The sequence below is a fragment of the Megascapheus bottae genome, chromosome 5, assembly GCF_031878675.1.
Source record: "Megascapheus bottae isolate mThoBot1 chromosome 5, mThoBot2.hap1, whole genome shotgun sequence".
NCBI classification, from domain to species: Eukaryota; Metazoa; Chordata; class Mammalia; order Rodentia; family Geomyidae; genus Megascapheus; species Megascapheus bottae.
The window spans coordinates 52,098,425-52,120,909 of NC_143513.1; the positions used below are offsets into that span (position 1 = coordinate 52,098,425).

The following is a 22,485-nucleotide window of genomic DNA, read 5'->3' on the forward strand; positions in this document are numbered from 1 at the left end:
TCTTCTTTCCAATTAACCACTGTGGCTCAAGTGGTAGAGTGGTAGTCTTAAGCAAATGAGCTCAAAGACAGCACCTAGGCCCTGAGGTCAAGCCCCACAACACACACACACACACAGTCTATTTGGTCAGTTATTCTACCTGCAGGAGAGAGAAAAGCAGATTATGGCTCTGAAGAACAACAGGTGAAAGTATGGCTTTAAGTGCTAGAGCACTGGCCGAGCAAGCATGAGACTTAAGTTCAACCCCTGTACCTCCCTATAAAATTTAAAAAGAAAAAAAAGTTGCAGCTGCAGTAGAAATGCACTTAGCAGGACAGAGATCAGAGGTGGGAAAAATACAATAAAACAACAAGAATTTTCTTATTTTCTTTCTTTCTTTCTTTTTTTTTTTTTTGTGGGTCACAGAGCTTGAACTCAGCCTGGGTGCTGTCCTTGAATATTTTAGCTCAAGACTACCATTCTACCCTTGAGCCAAGCCCCACTTCCTATTTTCTAGAGGTTAATTGGAGATAAGAGTCTCAGGTCCTTTTGTGACCAGATGGCTTTGATCCTTGAGCCTCAGATCTCAGCCTCCTAAGTAGCTAGGATTAAAGGTGTGAGCCACTGTACCCAGCCAAGAATGTTCTTATGTTAAATAAATATTCTCAATATTTCTTTAGTCTGATGACCCTAACACACAGAGAGGTCAGGGCACTTGCAAAAGACCACCCAGATAGCTATTCCTTCATGATCCTTAGTTTTGAACACCAGCAAGTCAAGAGTCTTATGTAGTATAACTAGGAAGACAAAAGCTTAATAGCATACTATAGCTGCAGTTGAACCATGGACTACTATCTTGGGAATGGGCCATGTGTCTTGTGATTTGGCCATCACTCTGATGAAACATCTGAGGCTTATTTGACCTTCTGGTTTTAGTAGTCTCTGTTCAAGGTCAAGTGGTCCCTGTTGCTTTGGGCTCCTGTGTAGTACAGCACATCGTGGCAGAGCAAATGGTTCACTTCATGAGCCAAGAAGCAAAGAGGGAAAGGAAGAGACTAAGATCCCACAATCCCCCTTGCTGACACTCTCAATGACCTAACCACTTACCTCCATTGCTTCCTAATAGTGCCATCTGAAAATCAACATAAGCCTTTGGGGGAACACCATAGCAGACAGAGATAGAATTGCCCACTAGTGTCACCTATCTTCAAGTATCACAGTGGAAATCCCAGACTGTACACAATGGCACACAAACAAGCAGAGCTGATGCTCACTGATGGTATATGCAGAAGGTTATAAATTGTAAATAAATTATTAGAATAGGTTTGAATAAACACAATGTTGAATACAAAAAAAAAATAAAATAAAAAAATATCCTCAACTCAACAAGAAACCCAAAGCATACACCTATCAAAGAAGAGGAATTGTTTGCCCTAGAGCTTTAAGAGTAATAGAGGTTCCCTGAGAGACACAATAAGAGTACACCTTGATGCCATGTATTACTAATATGTGCTTTATGTGAATTAACACATTTAGTCCCTCCTAACCTTGTTCAGTGCACCCTATTTTCATTCCCATCAATGAAGAAACAAGTCACTTCAATGGAGTTACCTAAGTTCACTTAGTTATGAGATGGGAAGTGTTATTCAATCCAGGTAGTCTAGCTCCAGTGTCTATAATCATCTTCACATATTTGGGACATGCAAAGGGGCATGATAGACAAGATTCTGTAGATATGAAGGATGGTTTTTAAAGCACAATGTTTGACTGCATGCTGGTGGCTTCTGTCTATAATCCTAGCTGTTTGGAAGACTGAGAATGGGAGGACTGAAGTTCGGGGCTAGACAGAAATGTTAATGGGAGCCCTTCTCAATCCACAGCTAAGCACAGGTAAGCTAAGTGGTATATGTGCTTATCATCCAACCCAAGCTAGTTGGGAGGCTAAAACTGGGAGGACTGCAGTGCTAAGCCAGTCTGCACGGAAAAGTCCAGGACTCTCCATCACCAAGGAGAGAAGCTGGATACTAATGCTCAGGCCTGTGATCCCAGGAAAAATGGGAGATCTGGTTCTGGCATGTACCTGCACAAGAAGTGACACCCTATATCAAAAACAGCCAATAAAAAATGGAGATGGAGACATAGCTTAAGTGGCAGCATATCAGCCTAGCAAGCATAAAGCCCTGAATTCTACTACCTTCCCAAATAAAAACAGTTAAAAATTGTAACAGGAAAAAAATGGCATGTGACAGGATAGAGTACAGCTGGAGAGAATCAACACAATATAATCAGAAATCAAGAGTTCTTTATATTAAATAAAGATTTTCAATTCAGTAATAAAACCAAAATGAGCTGGGTATGGTGGCTCAGGCCTATAATCCTAGCTATTCAAGAGGCTGAGATTTGTGGCTAGAGGTTCAAAGCCAGCCCAGGAACTCAAGTCTGTAAGACTCTTAATCTACAATTTACCACTAGAAAACTGGAAGTGGCACTGTGTGTCAAGGCGTAGGGTGGTAGTCTTGAGTTGAATAGCTCAGGGACAACACCCATGCCCAGAGTTAGAGTCCCATGTCCAACAGAATGAAAAAAGAAAAGAAAACTAAAATGAACACCCATTTCTAAGACTTAGCCAAGATGTCAACACCGAGGCAGGCAGTGGATAGGAGTTATTTTTACTCTTATTGTAGCTATTGCTAAGTAGCAAAGTATAGGTTGTAATCTGTGGGTGTGATGGATCAAGGCCAGTACAGATGTAGATTTGACACCTTTAGTTCGAGGGAGGCATCATGACCTGTGACAAAGAAAAGTTGCAGAGGTAGGAATTCTAGTAACACTATTCACATCTGGACTTCTCAGGGAAGAGGCTATCAATGGCTCAGGAAGACCAAAGCCAACATCCTTCTTAGGGTACTTTATCACAATCATATTTAAAGCTCAAGTGAATATAAGTGTGACATCTGGATAACTCAGCAGAAAAATCAGGTTTCTAATATAAGATGTTTCTGGAAATCGATTTTATCCATTTGAGACAGAAATTGAATGTATGTATTGTTTCTAACTTGTCAAAACTGCAGTCTATTTTCCAAATGCCTTGACTGAAATTTATTAGTTTGGTTGGTTTCTAATCTTCTCTTCAGAGTCCAACTCCATCAGCACATATGGCAATGCTTCCGTGGCAAAGTTCATTCTACCAGGTTGTTAATGCGAGAAAAGATTTACAGGGCACAGTAAGCGAGAAAAGATTTACAGGGCACAGTAATAATACTGGTTTTGTCTTCAAATTTCACAGGTTGGAGATATAAATCATATTGTCCCCTCTAATTTCAGTTCCTGTACAACCCAATGAGAACTGAGCTAGAGATGTGGGACCTAAGTCTCATGTCAGGAGTTTAAGTTTTCCATAGCAATGCAAAAGGTATTCCCTTGAGTTAATGTGAACTATTTTTTTTAAACCTAAGAACTTTTGAGAAATATAATTCTATCAATTCAGAATAGGCAAAATAATTCTAAGATGGAAATTCATTAACAATGTTAGCCCAAGCTAAGCACTGGTGTAAACTCTACTTGGGGAGCCACTACTTGGCATTACCTGAGTAATAGGCCAGTTCATGCGGGAAAGTTTATGAGCTATCCCCTACTCAACAGAGCTGCATGGGGTGGCACATGCCTATTATCCTAACTCTACCTGGCAACCTGATGTGGGAGGCTTTACCTATGTGACTGCCTAGACAAGAAATCCCTTTCTCAAAAATAATAAGCAGAAAGCCAGGAGCAGTGGCTCATGCCTGTAATCCTAGCTACTCAGGAGGCTGAGATCTGAGAATCGCAGTTCAAAGTCAGCCCCAGCACTAAAGACCATGAGATTCTTATCTCTAATTAATCACTAGAAAATGGGAAGTGGGCTGTAGCTCAAGGGGTAGGGCAGTAGCCTTAGGCTGAAGATATCAGGGACAGCGCCCAGGCCCAGAGTTCAAGCCCCATGACCCACACACACACACACACACACACACACAAAAATCAGCAGAAAACAGTGCTAAAAGTGTTGCCTGGTGGTAAGAGAGTTTGTGTTGCAAGTGTATAAACATCACTACTGTCAAAACACCCCCTTCCTCCCTAAAATAATGCTAATCAATTCAAAGTAATTTACTTCCAATGGAATGGCAGCAAGATAAGGTAGCAGGGTATAAAATTAATGCACAAAAATCACCTGCCTTCCTATATGCCAGCAATGAGAGGAATGAGGCAACAATCAGGAAAGCAACTCCTTTTGCAATAGCCTCAAAGAAAATAAAGTACCTAGGAATTAACTTAACTAAGAATGTAAAGTACCTTCATGATGAAAACATTAAAACCCTGAAAAGGTAAATTAAAGCAGAACTGAGTAAATGGAAAAAACTCTCTTGCTCCTGGATTGGAAGAATTAACATCATGAAAATGGCAATCTTGCCAAGGGCTATCTACAAATTCAACCCAATATTCATCAATATCCCAATGTCATTCTTTAAAGAAATAGAAGAAGAGGCAATCCAAAATTTCATATGGAATATTAAAAGACTCCGTATACCAAAAACAATACTTAGCTGAAAGAACAGCGCAGGAGGAATTTCAATACCAAACTTTAGAATCTATTACAGAGCTATAGTGACCAAAACAGCTTGGTACTGGCACAAACACAGGCCTGAAGACCAATGCAACAGAACTGAGGACACAGATATTAATCCACAGACCTATGGCCACTTAATCTTTGATAGGAGAGCCAAAAAAATAGAATGGAAGAAAGACAGCCTCTTCAACAAGTGGTTCTGGCAGAACTGGTTAAGCACCTGCAGACAACTAAAGTTGGACCCTTCTTTGTCACCCTGCACCAGGATTAACTCCAAATGGATCAAAGACCTGGAGGTAAAAGCAGATACATTGAAAATTTTACAAGAAGGAATAGGAGATACACTAGGTCTCCTTGGCACAGGTCGAAACTTTCTCAATAAGGAACAAGAAACACAACAAATCAGAGAAAGTATGGATAAGTGGAACTGCATGAAACTGCAGAGCTTCTGTATGGCAAAGAACTAGCTAGCAAACTAACTAGAAAGCCTACAGAATGGGAGAAGATCTTCACCAACATACAATGGACAAAGGCCTCATATCTAAAATATATCAACAGCTCAAAAAATTGAATCACTCCAAAACTAATCTCCAAATAACAATCATCCCATTAAAAGATGGACCAAAGACTTAAAAGAGAGTCTTCTCTGAAGAAGAAATAAGAATGGCCTATAGACACATGAAGAAATGCTCAACATCTTTGGCCATGAAAGAAATACAAATCAAAACAACTCTAAGATTCCACCTCACTCCAGTTAGAATGGCCAGGATCAAGAAATCTAATAACAACAGATGCTGGCAGGAATGTAGCCAGGAGGGATCATTACTACACTGTTAGTGGAGCGTAAACTCATTCAACTACTATGGAAAGCAGTATGGCAGTTCCTCAAAAGACTAATCATAGAGCTCCACTAAGACCTAGCAATTCCACTACTTGGCATTTACTCAATCGTCCAGAAACAAGGACATACTAAATCCACTAGCACAGTGATGTTCATTGCAGCACTATTTACCATAGCAAAGATATGGAATCCACCCAGATGTCCCTTAGTTGATGAGTGGACCAACAAGATGTGGTATTTATACACATGGAATTCTATGCTGCTGTCAGAAAGAATAACATCACCCCATTTGTAAGGAAATGGAAAGACTTAGAAAAAATCTTATTAAGTGAAGTAAGCCAGACTCAAAGGAACATAGGCTCAATGGTTTCCCTCATATGTAATAATCAGTAGAAACCTTGAGCTCTCCTAGCAGAGATTTGCAATAGAGCAAAACCTAGATACATCAGGCCATATAATATGACGCTAAATGAAAGGACCTCTAGGATACAGAAACTAAAGCCATATAATGAGTGATTGTTGTCCTTAAGTTATCTCTCATCTCTTTTGCTGTCCCTTGGTTATCTCATTTTGTTACAGTATCTTACCTTGTTAGCTGATATATTGTTTGTTTGTTTGCAATCAGATAGGGAAGGGGGAAAAACAAGATGAGGGGCAGGGAACCAAGACATGAGAAAGGGTATCAATGTTTATGAAATAATTCACCTTCTATCTGGTGAATATAATGTAACCCATCTATTAATTACAATAAAAAAATTATGAAAAAAAGGAATCCTCAGCTAAATTTTATTAAACTAAGTTAAAACTATGACCTTTTTCAAACTTGGCTGATAAGCAACATTTTTTTTAAAGTAATTTTTACTACCAGTCAGAAGAACTAAGGGATTAAAGGCATTGGTCCAATAGGTAGGCTTTAAAGTATTGGCTGTGTATAATTGTCTGTGAGTTACCTAATCTCTTTATATCTGTTTCCATACTTATTAGTGGAAATTCCTACAAATAATGGGATTATTCTTTTTGTAAAATAGAAATAGCATCAATATTGTGCCACCCCCTTGCCATGAATAGTAAGTAGGCTCTTTGGGAAAGCAGTGAAGCCAGTTTGATGGCCAATAACAATTGTAGTCACACAAAGCCACTGATCCACAGGGCAATGCTGGATAAGAGAAGCAAAAGATTTCACTTTTGTTAAAAAATAAATAAAACAAAACACTGAGGCAACACTACTGCATTAGTCCAAAGCCAACATATCCGGAAAAAATCATCATAGAGCACATAAATAAGGTGAAAGATATATAGGGAAGGAGACAAGAGTCAGAATGTGTTGGATCCATGAAATTCCTAAGATCCTATTCCCAGTGTTGTCATCTAGCTTCAACCAAGTGGTACCTTCCTCAAATTCTTACTCTTTTGACCTCACTGTGGAGGCCACCACACTTGCCCCAATCTCCCAAGGGTCCTCCTCCTTGCTTTCAACGTCAGATTAACCTTCTTTGTGAAGCTATCATCACTCTAAGTAGCCTGGCCTTATAGCTTTTCTTCTTTCTCCCTTCCACACCCTTCACTCCCTACCAGTTCAAGCATTCTTTCCTTCCCCCACCTCCCCCATTTGTCTGTCCCTTTTGATTCATATTGCCCCAGGCATGAAGCACTTCTACCTTCCCCAGCACACTATCCCCTTTCAAAGCCCTCATCACAGTCCAGTGCTCCTCAGGCTCTCTGGGTCACTCCCTATGCTGTTTAATCAGGGTTCAATGCCTTCTTCAAACTGTCAGGTAACATCTGTTTAAGCTAGGGCTCAGGATGTCTTTAGGAGTCTAAGTACAAAAACTGAGGAATTGTGATTAAGTTTTAGGAAAAAAGTCAGTATTTCTGACTCCTTTCCCTATTCTGTGGCTTTCCAGAATTGAGGATGATTGGGAGGATGAATCAATCTTTCAGTCTTTTACTCCAATGACAACTTTCAGGATGTTGACTACCTTCTCTTCTACCTGAACAAGGATGCTTTAATCTATTTCTCTCATTGCAGTCTCAATAATGCTAATAATAAGTTACATAGGATAGAAACTAATTCAATCACTAATCTTTCCTTCTTCAGGCTGTTCTTAATTCTGTTTTTGATACCTTTCTGGACTTTCCAAGCTCAGTACTGTTTTCATCTTGTTCTCTGAAGCTTCAACCTGTGTTCTCTCACCATCCCTTTAGTTTGAATTTCTACCATCTTAGACTTAGTTGATAATACACTGAATTTGGATCACTGGAGATTTCAGGAGACTTGATAAGCTAATGAGTGAACTGTCCATGTCTTTTTCTCTTGCTTTCATATGTTCAAATCTGTTTCTTAAGTCTTTTCACAGTTCAACATCTTAATTGAAAGTATACAAAAACTGACCAAGGAAGGAAAAGTCAAACCCATCTATTTTGCAACTTATTAAAAGTTCTGGTGGACAGTGGTGGATATATGACTTACGGAAGTTCATAGATTAACTTATTTTTTCTAAGATGTGCTTTAAATAATGCAAACAGAGTCATGGAAATTGCAATCATTTTACCCTGGAGTTAAGCTGAGTTTTTAATCTTTCTTTCAAGAAAGATCTACAAGAAGTATTGAGGAAGAAGCAATCTAACCCGAAGTCCATAGAACTTGGATACTGCCGACTACAATGCCATCAGCCATAGAGAGAAGACCTAGCTTACACTAGCAGCTTGACAACTTCCTTCTTAAACTATGCAGATGGATGACTTCCCGAGATATCCCACAAAATCCTCTAGATGTCACCTTGAGAACATTCCAGGATGGAAGCTTTCTTTGCAGTACAGAAGCAAATTGAAATTGACACATCCAGAATGTTGTAAGCCCATATTATTAACTAGCTGATCCTCCAGCCCCCTTCCCCTACTCCAGTTTCAACTTAAGTCTAATTCAAAAAATGATGTAACTTTTCTTTCTGGGAAATTTGCTTTAGGGCTTCTTCTACCAAGAGATACAAAATCCCTCATTCTCAGAATAGACCCTGATATCTCTTAGATATACTTTTATTTACCCAAAAGTCCTCAAAAACATATCAATTTCACAGACTCCTCATCTCACCTCCTGAATAACAGGAAGGTGTTGTAAAATTCCAAAGTAAAAATTAGTTATCCCAGGAATATTAGGAGCCTTTCAATATGGATCATTACCCAATCGATTGTTTCCTTAAATATGCCCAGCCTGTGCCAGACCAAGGACTGATGCATCCGGCCACCTAATCATGAAAAGAAATTCCTTAAAGCGGGCAAGTTAAATCAGTATGGAGACTAAAGAAGAAATACTTTTTTCTTTGTTGTGTTTTTAAACAAGCAGCTTAGGGAGACTTGAATTATCTCAGGTTATTATTTCTCTAGTAATCAGATATTCAAAAACTATAACACAAATCTAGTAAAGTAGGGGCTAGGAGTGGAGCCTAGTAGTAGAGTGTTAGCCTATCATGCACAAGCCCTGGGTTCAGGTTTGATTCCTCAGTACGGCACACACAGAAAAAGCCGGAAGTGGTGCAGTGGCTCAAGAGGCAAAGTGTGAGCCTTGAGCAAAAAGTGTCCAAGGACAGAGCCCAGGCCCTGAGTTCATGCCCCAGGACTGACCAAAAAAAAAAAAAATCTAGTAAAGTAGTCATTCTCTTATGGAGAACATAGACTGCATCATAAAGGTTGTGGAGCCAGAGACCTAAGATTCCAGCAACTAAAACATATGTCAAATCTGATTCTCCTAGAGACAAAGAAACAGAGACCTACAATGAGGAAAGGAAAGTGAGAATTAACCAGTTTGCACATTAAAGTTGCTGCTGTTTGTGGAGCTCAGGCTATTAAAGGCCACTGGCTGGCTGTCCCTATAGCTCCACAGGGACCATGAGTCACTGCTCTCTGATTACTGCTGGGCTATACTGATGTACAGATGTTGAAAGCTGCCAGAGATGGAAAAAATGCACAACTGCATTTGGAAGCACTGAATGAATTCTCTGAAAATAACCTTCACTTTAGTTCACAGGGGACTCTTTTTAAATACAAAAACAGTTGTATTCTTGTAAGAAAGACAGTATGATGAAAAATAGTTATTAACCCTATAATGAACACACAATGCAAAGTACCTTCTTTCACAGTCATTTGCCAACTGTGAAGAAGGATACGCAGAACTAATTTTGGTGCTAGGCAGAGATCTTCTAATATTTCCAAATTATCCTATTCCAGAAATACAAATAATTTTCATGTAATCACACACATGTACATATCTTGATGGAGAAGAACTACATGATATATAAAATTCTTAAAAATGCTCAATATTTTGAAAAGTGTTTATACATGAACTCTGACATATCAAATATTGCCAGGTGAAAGCATTAACAGCAGCTAGTTTTAGTCTCAAAATTTAACCACTTTTCCCTAGACTGACAAGGAATTGCACGAAGGTACCTGATATACTTTGCTTTATACAAAAAGATCACAATTCTGACTCAAAATTACTTCTTGTCTTTTACTTTTCTATTATGATTTCTTTCAATAATCAATTTATTATGCTTTTTCTACCCTTTCACATTGTTTCTCTTCTGCCTAATGATAAGCATTTACAAACACACAGTGGCATATAATTAACATCATGCAAAGAACTAGGGAATTGGTCCCTGACCAATCTAGGATCGGAATAAATCATTTCTCATGGCAAGAATGTAAATCACTATATTTTAAAAACTTGAACTGTCAATCATCTCTTTGCTCTCAAGATGCAACATATAGATTGGAACTTAACAAGAGTTTTATAGTAAATCTTTTGTTTCAGAATCCTCTCTAGGAAAGATAAGAACTCAGAAAGAAATGAACATAGGTGACTCCCAGAGCTAAACTTCTTATAGTCACACTCTACTTGTCATCCTGACAGACAGTTCTGGTTCTTGCCTGGAGGGCCTAGGCACCTCAAACAGGTTAAATAAGTAGCTATTTATTCATGGCTAACGAGCTACTTCTTTGGTGTTCCGAATGAGCCTCATCTCTATGTGCCAGCTCCCTTCCCTTTCCCTAGACACTAAAATTAGTCACACTCATCTTACTCCGACAACAACTGAACCACCAATAGGTAGGAACCACTTTTCACAACTCATGTTGCTTAGCACTCAGTGCTCAAGTACACTTTGAACTCTGCTTTCTACAGGGTCAAAAGGACAGGTTAGAGAGAAATATAGCTATAATCAAGAATCATGACCTGCCAGGTGTGATCACAGAGGAACGTTTAAAACAGACCCAGTCAATAGAAGACACTGAAGACATTCAGCAGTGCTGCACTGGGCTCTCACAACTCTAAAGGCACTCTTGATATTTATTTACTCCAATGCTCATAAAAGCAAAGCTCATAAAGGTAGCTGGTAAAGCAAGGCTCAGAAAACGGTTAAAGTTTTCCTTTCACAAAACCACCCACAAGAGCAGGTAAGGTGGTCAATTTTGCTTAACTGGCCTCAAAGTAGGATCTGTGACATTAACCTTGTACTACTTGGTAGCCATTTCATTTGGGAGGGGGTTGTCACAAAGGGGGAAAACTATTTCAAATGGAAAAGCACTGACCCAACAGGGGTCATCATCAATCACCTGAGGTCAAAGACCTTCCCAATAGTAAGAAGAGGCAAGGGGGAGGGAAGGATGGAAGAGAAAAGATCAAAAGGCCTTTGATGAGCTATCTAATAGGATCGACAAAAATGGAACTTCTTTCCAGTTGGAAACCTCTCAACTTCTAAGGTGAGAGTATTTTTATTTTTTTACATGGGAAGTTTCCTTTGGAGACAGACTGAAGTCAGCAGATGGCAGAAGAGGCCTTAGAGGCCTGGGTTAGCATAGTTGCCAGTTTTTATCTGCCTGGGCAGAATACTAAACACTATTTTCTTCTTTTAGAGCAAGCACCAGTAGGAAGAGGAGGGAAGGCCTGCAGGTGGACAAATGGTAAAGCAGCAGGGCATCAAACACCTTGCAATTCTGTATTTTAACTGATGCAAATACACTTTTTCTTCTTTTCAGAAGGCAGACACAAAAGAGGAGGTGGGAAGTCAAGGTATGTGTTAGGCAAGATCCGCAAAAAGAATCTAGAAAGGCTGTAAGATTCTTTGCATTAGAGATGGCGTCTTCTTTGCTCACTGCTCAGTAATATTCAGTGACAAAGGTAGTTGGAAACAGAAGACGACATAGCTAGAATAGAGTATGAATCAACTCCATTGCATATAGTTAGATGACATGAAGAGGTAACTTGAATTCAGAAAGAGGCAGGGAGGAGGCTCCACTAATACCTGGTTATCTGATGGACAGATTTCCTGTGGTTGAGTCAGTTGTCTTACAGTATCCATGGAGGGTACCTACCAAAACCTCCAGAAGATAACTTAAACGATGGACAGCAGTGTTCTTTCCTGTGATAATTTGCAAATGTGTGGCTGGGCATATACCTTAGTGGTACTATATTTGCCTAACATGCAAAATACTGGGTTCAATACCTAACATTACAAACATAAGTAAATAATAAACTAATTAAATAAAAAGTTTAGAACAGCAAAGTATTAGCAAGGATAATAAAAGAGAACACTGATAATATGCTACAATTAATGTTTTATCAACATGTTCATTCTCAAAACAGCTTACAGTACTATCCTCACACTATTTGTAGTAAAATGAGATGACACGATGTCTCTGTGATAAGATGAAGTTTGGGTAGATGATAAGGACACTGTGATGTAGTGACCTTCTGATGACATATTGGATAGAAACTCATCTGCTTCATTTTGAATCCAGAAGAAATGAGATTTTATCACACTTTTTAGACTATTACACAGTTGATAATGTATGAATTGCTTATTTCTGGAATTTTCTAATTAATGTTTTCAGACTATGGTTGACTGAGTGACTGAAACCATGGAAAGCAACATTTTGGATAAGGGGGCCCATTATATATTCCAGAATCAAGAATCCCACGCAAGGTCTGTCCTGTCCTGGGGATGCCTTTCCTTTATTAGCTGCTGAGTGGAATACTTCAGGAACACAATGAACCTTTTAAAAACTCACTAAAGATGTTTATTAAAAAAATTTATTATTTTAAGAAATAAAACATACAGGAGAGCAATATAAATGGCTTTCAGATTATGGGCTGTTTTGATTAGCCATGCCCTACATGCCTCCAGCCCACACCCATTAGCATGGATAATTGAGAATCTGCTGTATTCCATTTTAACACAGTCTCTTTAATTCATTTCAGGCACTGAGATAGAAAGCCAAACCTCTGGCTGGTATTTCTCCTTGAAGAACATGGCACATGGCACTAACCTCTATACAGTCCAAAGAAGCCTTCATAACGGAGCACCTTCTTAAAACAGTCAAAGCTGTTTTTATACATGAGCTCTCCAACAAAAGAGCCAGTTGATCGTTGGTTCTGCATTCGAGTTTTTACAAGATCGATAGGATATACAGCAGTAGCTCCAACCGCTAAAATTAAATAATATCAAGTGTTTAGAGGGAATTTAGGTCACTTGGAAGAAAGAGAAAAATAGCTAAAATCAAAGAAAAGCCTAAGAAGAGAAATAAAATTTTCATATATAGACTTTAAAATGGTACTAGCTTTCTACACCCTTAATAAATCTTTTGTGGATTTTGTTCATGTATCTCTTCTGATAAAAGGATGTTGCAAGGCTTAAATTAAAAGCACAACAGTACAGCCTAACATCATTATTTGCCTGTCTTTAAAACACTGCTTGAAGATCAAGGAGAAAAAAAAATGTCATTTGTAAGAGCCTAATCGTACACAGGTACATAACCAAGTCTATTCAGTCCATTTAGTCAAATAGACAGCCTGACTCAGGGAACTACCGGGGAAGGCTTGCTCTGAAATACTACAAAATAGAAAATCTGAGAAAAGACAAAAGAAACACACAAATGAGTATCTGCACAAATTGTGACTGACCTCCAGCAACAGAACCCAGACCAAACCTGTAGGCGGACTCTGCAACCTGTAGGAGAATTGGCCGATCTAAATCACCCGAGGCTTTCTGCACACACACACAGCCAGCAGAGTGGGCAGGCAGGAGGGAAAAGAGGAAAGACACAAACAGCACAGATTACTTAAAAAACACTCTCTAGATCTCAATCCTTGATAACAATAAAGTGTCAAAGAAGAAAGTAAGGTTGGATGCCATAAGTTCTCATTAATAAAATCTATATAATTTCTCAGAGTATTTAAGGTCACATTTGGACATAATAAAAGCCAAAAGTAATGTTGCATTGTACTCATAAACTGACATGTTGTATTGAAACCCTTTTGCATAACTCATTAAAGATAATTTTTTTTAAAAAGTGAATGCTACTAGACCCTATGTTGGAAAAAAGGTTTAAAACTTTGAGGAAAGTCATCGGGCAAGGGGCGGAGAGTGAAAGAAAATGAGGGAGGGGCAACACTTAAAAAATAAGTGTACTAATTACCTTACTTATGTAACTGTAACTGCTCTGTACATCATCTTTACAATAAATTTTTAAATGCTTAATTATCATTACCTATCAAAGGAATCAAAGTTCATCAAATACCAGTGAGATGTAATTTTTCATTAATGGCTGTTTCATGTATTTATTTGATTTTTTTTGGCTTTTAAGTACCAATATCCAGACTCATAAGAATTAAGTAAAATAGATTTTATCAAACTAGTCATCAAACCAAGCAATGCGGAGGGAAATTTGATAGCATACATCCAACACTTAAAACTCTATCTACACTAAGCTTATAAACAAGTGTCAAACAATAGAAATTCTAAAAAGTAGGGGTTTTGTTTTTGTTTTTTTTTTTTGGTTGTTTTTTACCGTAGTCTTAGAAATACTTTAATGACCAATCATAGATAACTATTTAAAATATAACATCATAGGAAATGGCACTGTGGCTCAAAGTGGTAGAGCTCTAGCCTTGTGCAAAAGAGCTCAAAGGACCGCACGCAGGCTCTGAGTTCAAGCTCCATGACCAAAAAATGTCCAAAAAACCACCATGATAATTTTAAAACAAGCCAAAATGTTTGTACTAGTACCTCAGCAAGAAAATATAAGCTAAGAAGAGCATTGTTGTTAGGTATTTTTTAAAATAAGATCCTCTTCCTTTTTAAATATTTCATGCTAATACTTCATGCTTTTGAACAATGCAGCATGAAATCATATTTTCAAAGTATTTTGGGGGTCTATATGTATCCAAAACATATACTAATATTTTGTTATTGCCACCACCCAGAGATGCTCAATGTATCAGTAATGGTTGAATTATATATAATTGCTAATTTTTCCTCTTTTAGCCCATCTTCCCTGCATTCATATTCTAGATCAGTTAGTTGTTCAGTTGCATTTTTCTGGCCTATCATCTTAAGTATTTCTGAGGCCAGAACATTTTAACACATTGTGTTTCTCTTCCTGCATAAATAAAATAGTAATTTTATGACTCACAGACTTGTCAAGTAAGGATGACGTATAGTCAAGGCCTGTTGAATAAATATATTCAATAAAATTTGTTTTTCAAAAGCCCTGATAATTAAAAATCAGGGAACAATGAAAATAATCATCAGCTCCAGCTAGCAACCCACTGAATTTTAGTTGCTGTCAATGTAACACAATTCGAATGCTATGAGATTATTTGGAATTGCCTTTGAAGTCATTTAGCTGAAAATAGCTTTACATAGAAAATATGCATTTCCAAGAATGTAAAACATATCTTGTGCAAATTTCACAAGTTGTTCCCAACTCTGTCTCTGCATAGATGGAGCTCATATTACCTTCATTTTGACAGATACATTCAAAAGAGACACACAATTTCATTTATATACATAAAAACATGCAATACTTAGATATGCTTGGGCATCAAAATAATGAATTAAAGTATTCTGAAAATAATCAAGGGGAGGAACCTTCTCATTGCCACCAGTTCTCATTTAAAAGACAAATGAAACTCTAGACATTCCTTTAGCATTCAGAAGCTAGAAATGGTGGCATGTGGCTACAATGGTATAATAAAGACTACCCTTTCCACTCCTGTGTAGGACAAACATTCCACAGTACTTGGGACAAGTACACTTGCCCACAGGTACATGACCTCTCTTGATCGAATGTGTTAGGCCCAGTAGGGTTCATGCAGGAAAAAGCATGTTGTAGTCCCCACAAGGCTGGCTGCGAATTGTTCTAAACCTCTAAGCAGCAACCAATTATTTCCTGCTGTAAATCTCATCAAACTACCCCTAACCCTTTCATGGCCACTATCAACCATCCATCAAACTCAAAAGCTGGAAAAGGGCATACAGGTTAAAAGTAGTAGGATGCCATTGGCAGCTTGATAGCAGGAATATCTAAAAAACTTTTCTGCTTTCCCTTCATCCCCAAATTTCAACAACAGCAGATGGCATATAGAAGAGATAATCATCTTATACTTGGTGTTTAAAAATCAAAGGGAAGGAAGAGAAACGTGGCCTCCACCTCTGCACGTGATTATAGTTTTTCCTCCTGTACCAAGAGAAAGCAGCTTCCTCTTTCAACCACAGCCAGCTGGGTTTCCAGAGGTGCCAAGTTGGGATTTACTGAGCACACACCCACTAGTTTGACTCCATGCTGCACACAAAACTCAGCCACTGCTTTTGGGTGGGAAAGAACTAAGAAAGAGGAGGGTCCTGGCTTGAAGCCTAGAAGTCCTAAAAATGTAGCCCACATCAACCCATTGTGGTCAAACTGGCGTCTCTATACAGAACCAGAGCTCCAAGCCAAAAATGGTTAAGTCTCATAGGATTCAGAGATGGCTTTGCCTTAAAGGAGGTCTTTTTTCTAAAAACGACACTCTGTCTGTGAGTGGATTTATTCTACAAACGCCATATAAGCACAGCACATGCCAGAAAGGCTTTTCTTCTCTAAAGCTGATCTACAGTGAGCTGAGCAAGAGTTAAGTGAGGAGGTCCCAAGTTTTAAGTTTCTGACTCCCACAACTTCAAGAGATTGGGTTCTGTTAACCATAAAATAAAATTTAGCATTCCTAAAATTGTTTCCACATAACTTATGAATCCTTTCACAGAGAAAATAGGTCTAAAAGCCTCCAAACTATGACTCCAGACTAAACAAAATTATCTCATTTTGATACTCAGAAAAAAATGGAAAGCATTACAGTTAAAGACAATACACTGACAGAGTGCCTCTGTGAAGCAAAAGACAGTTTTCATTTAGCCATATGCAGCTGCTGCTGAGGGGGATAGTGACAATTCAAGGCACGTTTCCATCCCATCAATCTGAGAATACTTTTGGAGTGTTGGGGTTCCAGTACAGAAGGGTATCACTTTTTTTTTTAACCAATCTTGGGGCTTGAACTCTGGGCTTGAGTGCTGTCCTTGGGTTTTCTGAAGGCCACTTGAGCCACAAGCACTATGTCTGACTTTTCTGTGTATGTGGTACACAGGAATGGAACCCAGGGCTTCGTGCATGCTAGGAGAGCATTCTACCACTAGGTCACACTCCCAGTCCTCTTCCTCTTCCTCCTCCTCCTCCTCCTCCTCCTGCTCTTCGTCCTCCTTCTCCTGTTCCTCTTTTTTCCTGCACCAATACTTTGGCTTGATCTCAGGACCTGGGTGCTCTCAGCTTTCTCACTCAAGACTAGTGCTCTACCACTTGAGCCACAGCTCCACTTCAAACTGTTTTATTTTTTTGCCAGTTAATTGAGGACAAGAATTTCACCAATTTGCCTCTCTGGCCTGGCTTTGAGCTATGCTCCTAAGATCTCAGCCTCCTGAGAAGTTAGGATTACAGGCATGAGCCACTAGGCAAACCACTCCATCTTTTAAAGGAACAAAAGCCATTGTCTGTTCATTAGAAAGTCTCTAAGTAATTTATCTTCTCAGCCTTTTGGAAGTGCTTAAGTTTGGGGATGCCAAATAAAAAATGGTAAGTGAAAAGCCAAGGTCAGAAAGGTATTGTATGTGAAAAGGAGTTGAGATACCTCACAAATCATGGGGAAGAAAACTTATTCTTTCTCCTGACTCACCTGCCTCTGGGCCTCAGCCAAGTTGAAGGGCAGAGTTCCTTCTTCCAGAGGAGCAATCCGCTCAATGTCTGCTAAGGTCATACGTCTGGAGGAAAGACCAACACAACCAACAACACAAATTCGAACTGCCTAAATTGACATTACAGCATTGTACAATATTCTTTATCATTTCTCATATTTCAGTATTGCTTTTCATTTGGTTTCTTTCCCTCTCTATGCTGCCCTCCTCCCACCCCTACCTCCTAACCAACTTTTATTAAACTAATTAAAAAAAAGAAAGGAAAGAAAAAGCCAACTTACCCTCTTGGCTCATATAAATCTGCTAACTGAAACAAGATGTCAACTTCCATGGGTGTAACCTGACCAAATTTTTGAGCTGCCAGAGCAAACTCCTCTGTATGGAGAAAAAAAAAAACAGTTAAAAGGGAAAAATTCAAAGAAGGAATAGCATGGAACTTAGCATTAACTCAAGGCATTGGAAGGGGTGGGCATCACAACACTTCATTATTATCAGGTGGGAAATTCAAGACACTCCAAATAGGACAAACATTCCTGTAGTCAATTAAGAAAGAGTATGGAGAATATTTCCCAGCATAAAAAGTACTACTGAGTATTGGTGGCTCACACCTGTAATCCTAGCTATTTAGGAAGCTGAGCTCTGAGGACTGCAGTTGAAAACAGCCTGAGCATGAAAGTCCTTGAGACTCTTATCTTCAATTAACCACTAGAAAACCAGAAGTATCACTGTGGCTCAAGTAGTAGAGCACTAGCCTTGAGCTGAAGAGCTCAGGGATAGGGCCCAGGTCCAGAGTTCAAATTCCTTCACAAACAACAATAACAAAAGGCTTAGTGCCACCTGAAGGTATTTGTAAAGTTTTTTTTTATTTGAATTTGGTAAATACTGTTTTGTCTGATCAAAGACATACATGCACCAAATGGTTAGTATGTATAAACAGGATAAAAAACAAATCTGTAATGTAAATTCCCAGTTGTCTTCATTGTAATGATAATTTCCCAAGTCACTTGTAGGCCAAAATTCAGATAGACTCTCACTCACCCTTAGTCACCTCCACATCTTTTCTGTTGCCAGCTAGAGTACTGTAGATCTTTCTAATGAGCTCCATGTTGTTGAGGAGAGAATTAAATCCATTAAAATAGGAGAAACTAACTTGATGGGATGTAGTACCTCCAGCAGCCTTGGTAAATCAAAATCAGAGAGAACGAAGGAAAAAAAAAAGATGCGTAAGTGAAGGAGTTCTGGAAGGATATATAGCTAATATTAGCTTAGAGGCAACAAGGAATGCATATTTGAGAAGAAATGACCATATTTCTCTTTAATGTTTTTTTTTCAAAAAGCAATAATTGATTTTTAGAAGTAATGCCAACTAATCATGACCAGAACTTGTACGCTCCACATACAACCCCAGAAACCTAAATAAACACATGTGTAGGATTATAACAATGGGCCCAGTAGTAATTGACAGAGTTCAAATTTCAACTGGAAATGTTTTATAAGTTGGTTTATTTCATCTAATGAGCAAATCTTATAAAGGCTTGAACATGCAAAAAACTATCAGATACATGCACATGTACACATGTGTAAACACTTGCAAAACTATATATATATATATATATACATATCAAAGTTAATACAGAACATGGTCAGCCTATCATTAATATCAAGACTTGTCCATTTACTTTACTTTTAACTAGCTATAAAAAATTACTTAACTGCAAACTTTACATTGGTAGGATTCGTAACAAACAAGTATACTATGATAAAATTATGAGATGTCACATGTGTGGATAGGGGTTAAGGTTGGTCAGAATTCTGATAATCATCATTTTTAAAGACCCATATTTCTTCACAGGAGTCAAGGTAAAAAGACAGCCTGTCCACTGTGAATGGAACTTTAGTTAGGGGTTTCAAATTCTATCCTTCTTTAACAAGGCAAAATGTTTTTATTAGGAAAGCACTTCTTTGTAAGGTAAAAACCACATAAATCTTCACTTAGCAATCATTTAAAATAGCTGACATGAGAGTTTAGAATGGAATAAGAAAGGTGGGGTGGGGGGAGGAGTTCGATTAACGAAGTGCCACAGTAGGAAAAGCCTTGTTTGAAGGTCATGCCTCCAAAGGCTCTAGGAAAATAAATGAAAAACCAAAAGGATGGCCCATGGTGAGCCCTGGGAGAAACGCAGATGCTGGTGAGAACTCACCCTCTCTTCTTGGAAATACAAAGGGGACAGCAACCAGCAAGAAGAGGTTCCCAAATCTCAGAAGTCATCAGAATTACCTAGAAACTTCATAAACTAAATTCTAAGATCTCACCATGTATAAATGGTACAATTTTTGATATTCATTACCCATGATTCTGAAGTTCTGTGATTAAGGCTTGGAAATCTCCATCCCAGAGTGGCGCAGGACACTCTAGAGCCCATGGGATAAAGCCAACATGTGTATATTCTCTCAGATGGGCATTTCACACACACACACACACACACATAGCATGAATCAATGAAAGATCTGAGGTTGAAATTCTGGTCTGCTCATGACTCTAGCAAGTAATAAATGTGTATGCTTTTTATTCTCTCAAGTAAAGAAAGATAAGGATTAGCATGTCATCTATTGAGCAATATTCACCAAAATTAATATATTACAAATTGGTTTTTCTCCACCCACTTAACATGGACAGCTTCAGTCTCCCTGGGCTCCATATCTGGGTATTCAACCAATCAGAGTGAAAGAATTTGGGGGAAGATCATATTTTTACTAAACACATACATATTTTCCTGCCATTCTTCCCTAAGCAATACAGATACAAAAATATAGCTGGGCACTGGTGGCTCATGCCTGTAATCCTAGCTACCTACTCATGAGGCTGAAATCTGATGGTTGGGGTTGAAAGCCAGCCCAAGCAGGAAAGACTGTGAGACTCTTATCTCCAATTAAGCACCAGAAAACTGGAAGTGAAGCTTTGGCTGAAAGTGGTAGAGTGCTAGCCTTGAGCTCAAGAACTCAGGGACAGCACCCAGGCCCCAAGTTCAAGCCCCACATCCCAACAACAATAATAAAATATAATCATAAATTAACTACATATATATATACACATACATATACCACACACATTTAGAAGATCACATTGAATCAAAAGTAGTCTAGACATTATTTAAAGTATTGAGAAGATGGGTAGAGGTTATATACAAAGATTGTCCTATTTTATAAAAACATCTGAGTCTCTGCAGAATTTGGAATATGGAGGGTTCTGGAACTGCTCCAATAGATGCTGGTGGATGACTGAATATTTCTCTAAAATATTCCATATGATGCTAAAACAACTAAAACACTTAACCTACCCACTAAAAGAAACATAAACATACTTTTAATACCTCAATCTATGATATATGCAATAACATTAAAAAATGTTTTTGTTTTAAGCAACATGCTTGCTTGCTCAGCTGGCACTCTATCACTTGAGCCATATCCCTAGAAGACTTTCTTACCTATACTGGTCTCCAGCTGAAATCCTCCAGATCTCAGCCTTCTAAGTAGCTCGGATTATAAACATAAGACGCAGGCACCTGGCTAAGAATTATTATTTACAATTCCTTATTTACTGAGACTTGGTAGAGTATACTTCTTCATTACAGCAAGTTACAACTCACAGCCACTAGACATTCTTCTACAAAAGGTGTCAAGACATGGGGGCGGATGGTGACCATGATGTCTCGGAAGTCAATGGCTGAGACTTTTCCAGTTTTGGCATTGTCCCGCTGCACAAAGGCTTGTTTTGCATGCTCCAACTGTATTTCCTATAAAGAGAGAATGCAAAATGCTTACTTTATGTATCTTATTTGTTACTACAAATGACAAGCTAAAGAAATATATACTACATCATGATTTATTAGGCCCGTTAGTGGCATCCCCAAGCTACTGCCTTTGTCAAAAGGTACAGTCAAATGAGTGAACATGTCCTGAGAAACTGTAGTCCACCTTGGGTCCTGGGCTCAAAGAAGCCAAACACTTCCTTGCTCTATTAGAGTCTGAAACACAAAGAAAATAAACAGGAACAAAGTTTATTAGGTTTGAAGATCTCGCCGCAATCAGTGAAGGTGATGCAGAGCAGGAGGAAAATGCACACAAAACATTAGTCTTTCTCCAAAGATGAGCAATTTTGTTAAACTCTGAGCCTGGGCTATCCCTGAGCTCTTCAGCTCAAGGCTACCACGCTACCCCTTGAGCCACAGCGCCATGTCTGGATTTCTGGTGGTTAATTGCAGAGAAGAGTCTCACAGACTTTAGTGCCCAGGCTGGCTTTGAACCACTGTCTTTAGATCTCAGCCTTCTGAGTAGCTAGGATTACAGGAGTGAGCCACTGCGCCCAGCTTAAGATGAGCAATTCTTAACCATAAGCTGTTTTACATTAAACACATGATACAGCAAGAATAAAAAGAGTGATTCTCTGTGAGAAAATGTTATTTCTCTAACACAGATTTCTCACCCTTGACATGACTGTCATGAGACTCCCTCTCTTCCACTAGACGCCAGTAGCTCTTCCTACAAGGTTTATGACAATCAAAATTGACTCCCAACATTGCCATATGTCCTTGCTGAGAGGACCACTGCTCTGTGGCTATGCGTTTTGATATATACTTTAACGTATATAATCGAAAGACAGAAGTCTTTCTTACTATTCTGAAGAGATTAGTGATTAAACAAAATAAAAGTTAGCTTCCCATGGAAACTCATGGCACTCCTGCAGAAAGCGCATTATCTTCTTCCTCAGAATGCTCTGCCTGCTGACTCACAAACAGGACTTTTGAGAGAACCATCTCTATGGAATTGAGAAGTATCACTGAAATGGCTCTCAAGGACTTCAAATTATTTTTTAAAAAATGAGGATTTATTACGTATAATTTATTTTTAGTTATGATGAGATAATGACTTGTAGTTGCACAAAAATGAACTGTCCTCATGAACTAGTACACTCTGAAGTGTAAGAGAAGAAAAAGTTGATAATGGAGGTGTGG

At 38.6% G+C, this 22,485-nt stretch overlaps 1 protein-coding gene across 1 annotated transcript in view; it reads right to left on the reverse strand.

Annotated features, from left to right (window-relative positions):
* Positions 1 to 22,485, reverse strand: part of Slc25a13 (solute carrier family 25 member 13) — a 164,519-nt gene that overhangs the window by 51,411 nt on the left and 90,623 nt on the right. The window contains exons 6-11 of the mRNA XM_090333144.1: positions 21,121 to 21,267; positions 18,512 to 18,650; positions 17,755 to 17,848; positions 17,455 to 17,539; positions 13,378 to 13,462; positions 12,744 to 12,902 (exon numbers count right to left, since the gene is read on the reverse strand). Of these exons, the coding sequence (XP_090189270.1) occupies positions 12,744 to 12,902; positions 13,378 to 13,462; positions 17,455 to 17,539; positions 17,755 to 17,848; positions 18,512 to 18,650; positions 21,121 to 21,267 (709 nt within the window). The remainder of the gene's footprint in view (positions 1 to 12,743; positions 12,903 to 13,377; positions 13,463 to 17,454; positions 17,540 to 17,754; positions 17,849 to 18,511; positions 18,651 to 21,120; positions 21,268 to 22,485) is intronic.